We start from the raw sequence: 9189 nt of genomic DNA on the forward strand, positions 1-9189 counted from the left end.
CAAAGTACCAGATTATCAAAACTACTTACAGGCAATCATTTGGTTAAAAGAATATAATTAACAGATAATGCAACAAATTATTTTAGAGAAATACTTGTTTAATTTGTCAAACAAAATGGTGAAGACATGTTACAGTTATAATTCCCTATAAATGTCAAAACTTGAAGTGCTTGATAATTATGCAACTGACAACCTTAAAAATGACTTACTGTCTAAGGAGTTAAGACAACGGTTCGTGGCGTACTTGAAGTTCTTTTTAAATTTTCCACCATGTCTACACTTATCTAAGACACCCCCGTTTTGTGCTACATCAAGAGCAGGTAGCATAACAAAGTTGGCAGCATTCTTTGTTCCTTTCAGGAAACCATCTCTGGTATTAACCATTGAAAGGAAGATCTCCTACAATCATCAAGACAAGAGCATCGATAGCTTCATCAAATTCAAAGGGAAAAATAGTTAAAACTAACTTAGTGCTAGTTAGTCAATTAATGATATATCAGTCTCTGTATTTTTTTGTACAGATCCATATCTACAGGACAAACTACTGGAAAATGAAATGCTTTTATTCTTACATATTGCAATTTAGCATACAATGATTAATTATGATGTGTTAATCTTACAAAGAAGAGGTACAAATATGGCTTATTATGTAATGATCACAGCATTAAACTTAAAATACAATAATTCTAGGGGAAAAAACACATATCACACAAAACAGTAAAAGAATTACAATTACAGAAACCCCACGTTTCACATACATGACAGTCTTACCTCGTGGATGTTTTCTGAATTCACAGGAATGTCTACACTTGTCCGCGAGAAAGAGTAGCAAACACTTGTAGGGCATGTGGCATGAGACAAATTGGCTAACAGCAGCCTCAATATTTTTTCTCCTTTGGCAGTCCCTGTGTATGAGCGTCCACACTCTGAAATTAAATCATCAAATTTTGATGATGAAAAAGTGTAATTGACATTTATTCAATTATTCACTGCTGATATTGACTCTGCGTACTTAAGTTTGAACACTTACCAGTATGAAAAATACATTCTATTAAGTTTAGAAGACAAAGTAGAGTACTTTCATCTATCCATCCTATCAGTCCTGTACAGTAACTAGAATGCCAGACCCTTGGGTTTACTCTTAAGAATACAACTGTCTGTGTTGTATATAACATGGTGCTATCATTTTTGTTAGTTAAAAATGATTCCAACTTGGCTTTTTTAATTCTCCATTATAGACATCAAGTCAAGAAAATCAATGGAACAATTATTCAGGTTTCTGTGATATTTAGATTTTTCTTTAAGATGTCTGATATTTCAGTTTTATCAAAATTATATAGTGTAATCCCAGACCAAGATCCCATTTTAAACCAATATTAGACAGCATCTAATACTAGAATAGGGACAGAATAATGACAGATAAATGAGGAATGCTGAAAATATAAGTCTTTCTAGATATATGCCTACCTATTCCTGGGACTTCTGACTCTTGATACACAAAGGAAATGGATTTACAACCTCCTTTGGCGAAGAAATCATCAAAAGCGGCCAACTATGCAGCATGAAAATGAGGACAGAAATTATAAAAAAATTTGACACTAATGACATGGTAACAGAAGAATGAAAGACCAAAAACATAATTTTCCTGTCATCTTAAAAAAAACATTTATGAAAACTTGCAACAACATTTTTAGAAACATCATAATAAACCTTTGCCATCAAATAAGCCCTGACAGAGTGAAACCTAAATGTGAACTCTGGCAAATAAAAATCTACGTAGTGCCTTTTTTTTTATTCCAACAAACTTTCAATTCTTTTTGGGACTGTTGGAAGCATGTGTGTAATGATATCTGGTAAGTAAAATGAGAAGGTACAACTGCCACATATTTTGGCAAATGCAAAAAGGATTTCTTTATGTCAATACCAAGTCTTGGTTATCGAATTTCTTTTGTTCCAGGTCTCTGAAAAAAACAAAAGAAATTGTGGCCACATTGGAAGACCAAACCGTCCAAAACCACTGGAATAATTATATACCTCTCTTATAGAATATTCTGTGCATTGACTGTCAAATGAAAAGGGAAAAACCATTGACAGTAAAAACTCACAGATGAATCTAAAATAAATTCTTCGACTGCTGTTGGCTCCAGTGACAGTTTGTCAGCCAGGATGTCAGTCATGTACTTGTGTGCAGGGGTGAGGAGCTTCTTTCGCTCTTCTCTTGCCTGCTTGTATTTGGCCTGAGGAAGACAAAGGTTGTAAATTGTAGTAAATACACTACACACATAAAAACGCTGTACCATAGTTACACAAATAAAATTGACTTTTTTACTTGTATTCTGCAAGCCTTCGTGTAAAGGTGTTAAATCCATTTACCTGACATTCATGCTTCTTTGCCTTTGGATCATGGGCATCCATCATGAAGAGCTCAGGCAAACCACCCTTTGTGGTTTTAAAACTCTTTTCTTTTGATTATTCTCTTAATTAAATAGAAAAAAATAATAATAAAACAGTCACAATTATTGGAACCTTGTGTACTTTTTTCCTGTAGTTTAGTAGATATAGCAAAATACACACAGTGACTTCTATGATGTAGCCCCAGAGAGGTGGTAATATCAGTAAGCTGATGAATTAGTGTTTTATCATTAAAATGTGGCAGTTTTTAATCAAGCTGACATTCACAATGGAAATAAAGTATAACCATATAGTAACATTGACTACTATATACATATATAACTTTAGATGTGTGGGGTGGGACCCAAATCAGTGGTACCGAACCTCAGGGTCGCCAAAGATTCACAGGGGGTTGCAAGGCCTTCTTAAATATAAGGGGTGTAAGAAAACTTGAAAAATATACACAGTAGGCCTATCTACATATGTAATGTGAAGAAAACTAAATTAAATTGTTATTTTAAAGCTTAGAGTATCATTTAAGATCTAAACTTTGAAGACCTGCACACAAGCTTCACAGAGCCTCCATTCTTTCCTGAACAGCCTCATAAATTACAAATACATATTAGAGCAATGAGAAGAAACACTGAATGTGTCAAAAAATAACCCTATTTAGTACATATGTATGTTAGAAATACTAATGTCAAATGATAAAATACATAATACAGACAGATAATTGTATAAAAAGTTCCTAAAGTTTTTTCGTTTTACTTTAACTTTTTTGGGTTAGGTTAATTGTATAGTTCATCAGTTTTTCTGTAATGCTATTGTCATTTACACCATGGTCTGGGTTAATACTCGATTCTGATTGGCTTCTGGGTGTCCATTAAATCCTGATCTATGATTCCCACTAAGTAGTTCCAGTGAAACTGTCTGTTTACCATCCTAAAATAATATGCTGAGATAAACTGAATGGCTCAATATCTCATAAATACATATGGCTACACTGTGTAATTCTCCAGTGGCTTATCCTTTGAACACCACAGGATGGCGACTGTAACACACTACCCCTGCGAACTTACTTAACGTTAGTTTGTATGAGCGATTCTCCCACATCCCGTCCACTTCAGCTCATTACTTCAGTGCACATGCCTTATAGTTCGTTAAAATCTTTATAGTGATTTGGGGACAATGACATGGCTGGTTGGCTTGCTTGTCTTGTTGCTAAATATACTGTCAAATCAGCTGAGCCAAAGCACTCAATGAGGAGGGACCTAGAAACATCTCCCGTTGCCAAGTCGTATCTATGGTCTGTCCTTTTTACTGGAGTAACTTGGTGAACAACGTTTCCATTGCATTGGATATGTGATGGTAATGATTATTCCAGATATTAGGAAGGACCTCAGGTGTTACCATGGAAACGAAGAGATGGGCTCTTACATTTTTTATTTTTTTTTTAGATATTAATTACAAAATGCGTGACAATATAAAATAATTATCAAAATGTTTTTTTTCTTTGGCAAGTGACCATGGTATAAGCGGGACAATACCCTTCGATGTGTCCATAATTGGGAATTAATTAAGGGACTTCGCAGAGGCAACCGCTGCGTGTCGGACGGTTCTGGCCTGAAAGTTGTCCATTAATTGGACACCTGGTCGGACATTATCAGCGGTTATCAGTGACAAAAAAGGGTAATTTAAGTAGAAACGTTGGGAACCATTGTCATGTCTACCAGTAGCAGCAGTTGAGGTAACGTCAACGTTTATGGGCTGGCTAACGTTCACCAACCGTTAAACTTGACGTTATGTATTACGATAATGCCGTTGAAAAGGCCCATCGGTATTATAAAAAAAAAATAAAAAAAACCCTTCACGCTTGTGTAAAAATAATGTAAAATAAAAGTCAGTTAACATACTTTAGTGTAATAGGTATAAAATTGCTTCCAGTTACAAGTTTAGCGGTGGTTGATGAAGAATATTGTGATAACCGTTAGCAAACTCTCAGACATTTTGCTATTAGTTGGATAATATCTGACATTATATTTTCTGCCCTTACCAAAACTTACCAAAACTCAGCCGATAAAACTGGAAATGCCTCCTGGCCACATTTTGTATCGTTTTGTTCTCGGGTTTTCTTTTAACGTTAGACTTTGTCGGTGTTTCTTTCTTTGTGACCGCTGACGATGAAATCCAGCCGTTATCGGCCCTCTCAACCGTTACCGTTGACTGCTCAGTGATGCCACGCGCTCTGGCTGTTGGTGCCAGAGATGATGTAATGATGTAATGATGTCATCGCTAACGTTCAACAGGTTGCTTACGGCCTTAAAGAAAAGTTTTAATTTTTTAATTTTAATCTAAATTTATTTCTTAAATTATAACAAACATAAAACAAAACTACAGCCAACGTAGGCACGTTCAAAAGCATTTTGTATTATTATTATTATTATTATTATTATTATTATTATTATTATTATTTGGACACGTAGTCTAAACCTCAAATAGACTCACAGCGCCACCCAATGTTAAACAGGACAGGTAGAGGCAGAGCTACACTTCCTCCCCTCAGGCTCAAAATATAAATATTTAAGAGAGAAATAATTCTCAGGTATAACAAAAATATATCCTGACTGAATTTAAAAAACCCTATTTACTGGTAGAAATGTGAAATTATTGCTGCAAAATGAAACTCATAATGCCACGATTTAAGAACAACCAGTGGAAACTGAGATTAGAATAAAAAATAACTCATCTTTAATCGTTGTCGCTTGTTTACTTAAAGATACTGTAATAATATAAATTATGATTACTATCAGTTATTATTGTTATTTGTTCGAGCTCTCCACTTCCGCTTCCGGCGACTGTACGACGTAGCATTTGGCGCCCTCTACTGGACCGTCACCATAGCGACAACGTCTAAAAGATTAAAACAACGACCGATCCTGGATCAGTCTCTGGAGGCGACATATGTTTCGTGGTCTACTATTATTGGTCCAGACACACCGTCTTGTTGTCCAATGGCAGGCAGACATCTGTTCGCTGGAGCGACTCTAAAATATTCGCTTCCTTCTCCACAAGGTATTCACGACCCAGCCACGACGTTGCCAGCAGTGAAACAGTAGAGTTGAGATGGGGAAAATGCCAGTTTTGGGTGCAGTTGCGGTCCTACTAGCAGTGTGCTGCGTAAATGCAACTGTTTACTTTCGGGAGGAGTTTGTGGACGGTGGTAAGTTAAGTTTGGCCTAACGCTAAAGATTTCTAACATTAGCTGCTGCAGGAGGTTAATTCATTGCACGTTAGCTTGACTGTTAGCCATTATTTGGTCACAGTTATCGTCTTGAGTTTCTCTTGATAGCCTGTTATCTTCATTAGACATGTTTTGTTTTTTTTTAAATTGGCAATTCAGTCGAAAATACTTCCTCAGTTTTGTAACTTTAAATGGGTTGTTAGTTAGCTATCTTTAGCAAGGGCCCAAAGCTAGCAAACGGTAGTACCCACATAGCACTGACACACAAGTTACACTAGAAATGTGTTAGTAAACCAAACCAATAACGTCGTTTGGACTGTTTCAAAGACTAATGTTAACTTCAATGAATGGACGGTTGGGTGTGTTGGAAGTGTACCAAGTGTTAAACATCTTTTTTTTTTATTTTATTTTTTTTACCCCTGTTCAGATGAGTGGAGAAGTCGCTGGGTGAACTCCAAACACAAATCTGACTATGGAGAGTGGAAGCTGACGGCTGGCAGTTTCTATGGAGATGCTGAGAAAGACAAAGGTAAACTTTAAGTGATAAATCATCGTGTGTGTTGATCATGCTATGTTCGTTTCATGGCTAAAAGAATTAATTAATATTTTAAAGTTAGGAATGATCAATGGATCATTTGAGAACAGTAAATAAAATAGAATAAATTACTGCGTTCTCTGTTTCCACGTTGTCTTTGCTCTGAATCTATTTTATCTAGTCTAACTTATAGTTCCCACACGGTTAGCCAAGGAGAACCTATTCAGTTTAGTGTTTGTCTTGCTCAACGCATGTTTCTTCACTTTTTTTCAGGTCTGCAAACGAGCCAGGATGCTCGTTTCTACGCTTCCTCGGCCCGTTTTGAGCCTTTCAGCAACGAGGGCAAGCCTTTGGTCATTCAGTTTACAGTCAAGCATGAGCAAAAGATTGACTGTGGTGGTGGCTACGTGAAGGTCTTCCCTGCTGACATGGATCAGACTGAGATGCATGGAGAATCCTCATACTACATCATGTTCGGTAAGTGATGATGCTCATGGTAATGGACAGTTATAACGATTACAGCAACAGGCTTTGGAACATGTAGTAATTAAATTCATTTCACCCAGGCCCTGATATCTGTGGCTACAGCACCAAGAAAGTCCACGTGATCTTCAATTACAAGGGCAAGAATCACCTCATCAAGAAAGAGATTAAGTGCAAGGTAATTATGACATTTTAAAATATTTAAAAATATAAATATACAAACATGCACTACCTCTGCACCAGTGGCTTAATCCAAACACATCTGTTTTCTTCTAGGATGATGAGCTGACCCATTTGTACACACTGATCCTGAATCCAGATCAGACCTATGAGGTGAAGATTGATAATGAGAAGGTAGAATCTGGCAGTCTTGAGGATGACTGGGACTTTCTGCCTCCTAAGAAAATTAAGGACCCTGAAGCCAAGAAGCCCGAAGACTGGGACGACCGCGCCAAGATTGATGATGCTGACGACACCAAGCCTGAGGTGAATATGTTTACTAATATAATCAAGTAATAAAATGACTCAACCTCATTCAGCATAAATGCACTGACTAAAAGTGTTGTTGTGACCATGGGAAATGCAGACAAAAGGAGGAATGTTTTTCCATTCATTTCTCTCCCAGATTTCCACAGCAGTCCTGGGCTTTAAAGAGCTAAATTTACATTCACAATTCTGTTAACTAAACTTCAATCTTTGCATTGTTTGTTCTTTTTTAGGAGTGGGACAAACCTGAAAACATTCCAGACCCTGATGCCAAAAAGCCTGAAGACTGGGATGAAGATATGGATGGAGAGTGGGAGCCACCCATGATCCCCAACCCAGAGTACAAGGTAGGCTAAAGTTCAATAGTCGTGGCCAAAGCTTATGCTTTGTGTGATCTCCTCTGCGTGAGAAATGCTTAACATTGACTGCTAATGCATTTGCAGCCTGAATAATACTTTCTGTATTGCAGGGAGAATGGAAACCCAAACAGATCGACAACCCCAACTACAAAGGAGCCTGGGTGCATCCTGAGATTGACAATCCTGAATACAGCCCTGATTCAAACATCTACAAGTTTGACAACATTGGTATTTTAGGTCTTGATCTTTGGCAGGTGAGCGAGAATATCATCTTTGAATAATAATGTTTTTTTGCCATAGTGTTGCTTGAATACAGTGTAACGTTTGTCACTGTTTATCTCAGGTGAAATCTGGTACCATCTTTGACAACTTCTTGATCGCAGACGACGTGAAGGAAGCAGAAGACATTGGAAATGAGACATGGGGTGTGACAAAGGTATGCTGGCGTTCTGTACAAGCCATATTTGGTCATTTGTACAACACATGAAACTGTTGCCAATGAAATATGAATAGATTTATATTAATTATCTAAACTTTCACCACAGGAACCAGAAAAGAAAATGAAACAGGAGCAAGATGACCTGAAACGAAAAGAAGAGGAGGAGAAGAACAAGGAACAAGACACCGAAGCTGATGAAGACGATGATGTCGATGATGATGGAGACGAAGACGTGGATGAGGAGGAAGACACGAAGGAAGACATGGAGGAGGCACTTTCAAAAATGGTTGACGAGGAAGCAATGCACAAAGATGAGCTTTGAGGAGGTGCCAGAGATTTTGTCTGTCCCTCCTTTAGAAACTCTGTCCTTTATTTCCCAGGGGTATTGTGGCTGCTGTGCATCCTTTCCCTGAGACCTGGACACATCCCAACTTTGGGGGCAAAAGTAGTGTAGGGTGGCAAGTTGATGTTAATGGACTTAGTTTCTCTTTCATTTTGGTCATGATATTGCCCTGTTGCCCCAGACCTGCTGGGTTGATTCTTTCCATGTACAAAGTGCATTCCTCATTTTGTAATAACAGAGAATAAGGAGGCACTGACATCAGTTTTCTTGATTTTTCTCGATCTACACATCTTCTTTATTTGCAGATTTCCTTGCACAGGTTGGACAGTTTACCAGAAGCTCTGGTAAAAAAAATTCACATTGAGATTTGCAGAAAATAAGGATTAGTCATTTCCGATTTCCTCATGGTCTCGAAAGGAAATTTTCTGCCTGCTGAAACATAAAAAGCACATAAGTGAACATACAATGCATAAACTGTAAGACAAATCACAACATACAGACAGATGAAACTGTAATGTAAATTATTTTGGTTATGTCTGTGGCACTGACTTCTTATTTTCCTTTTCCACACTCTTTAAGGCATAATTGAATGAAGTGTTGTGACAGGATTGAATCTTCATCAAAATGCACAATGAAATTGTTTTTCTCTGCAATGAAATGACATGAAGTCCACATGTCTTCATGGTAATGTGATGGGACCTGCATAATATCTTGAAAGTCTGGAGAAACAGATGGTGAGCCCCTGGTGTGACCCATGACATCACTAAGGGTCATACACTTATTTTTATTGGACAGAATGTTATTGATACCAAAGTTTTTATTAAAAGATTATAACCTTGTTGCTTGGTCATATTTTGTACTGTTTTTGTTATGTAGCTCAAATGTAAGTTATCTGCCTTAACACCCACATTT

The 9189-nt window shown here is 37.3% G+C and overlaps 2 protein-coding genes across 2 annotated transcripts in view; one reads left to right on the forward strand and one right to left on the reverse strand.

Annotated features, from left to right (window-relative positions):
* LOC127379186 (dynein axonemal heavy chain 8-like) overlaps nt 1–4741 on the reverse strand; it is a 36730-nt gene extending 31989 nt beyond the window's left edge. Inside the window, exons 1-6 of the mRNA XM_051428517.1 lie at nt 4455–4741; nt 2374–2474; nt 2106–2237; nt 1468–1552; nt 772–926; nt 210–399 (exon numbers count right to left, since the gene is read on the reverse strand). Of these exons, the coding sequence (XP_051284477.1) occupies nt 210–399; nt 772–926; nt 1468–1552; nt 2106–2237; nt 2374–2418 (607 nt within the window). The 5' untranslated portion in view covers nt 2419–2474; nt 4455–4741. The remainder of the gene's footprint in view (nt 1–209; nt 400–771; nt 927–1467; nt 1553–2105; nt 2238–2373; nt 2475–4454) is intronic.
* A 650-nt stretch (nt 4742–5391) lies between these two features.
* calr3b (calreticulin 3b) lies at nt 5392–9116 on the forward strand. The gene is made up of 9 exons (XM_051377455.1): nt 5392–5611; nt 6060–6161; nt 6441–6644; nt 6734–6828; nt 6927–7136; nt 7370–7483; nt 7606–7749; nt 7839–7931; nt 8041–9116. The coding sequence occupies exons 1-9, from the start codon at nt 5515–5517 to the stop codon at nt 8254–8256; spliced, it is 1275 nt and encodes a 424-aa protein (XP_051233415.1). The 5' UTR covers nt 5392–5514; the 3' UTR covers nt 8257–9116.
* The last annotated feature ends 73 nt before the right edge of the window (nt 9117–9189 follow it).

This window comes from Dicentrarchus labrax, unplaced genomic scaffold (assembly GCF_905237075.1).
Source record: "Dicentrarchus labrax unplaced genomic scaffold, dlabrax2021, whole genome shotgun sequence".
NCBI classification, from domain to species: Eukaryota; Metazoa; Chordata; class Actinopteri; family Moronidae; genus Dicentrarchus; species Dicentrarchus labrax.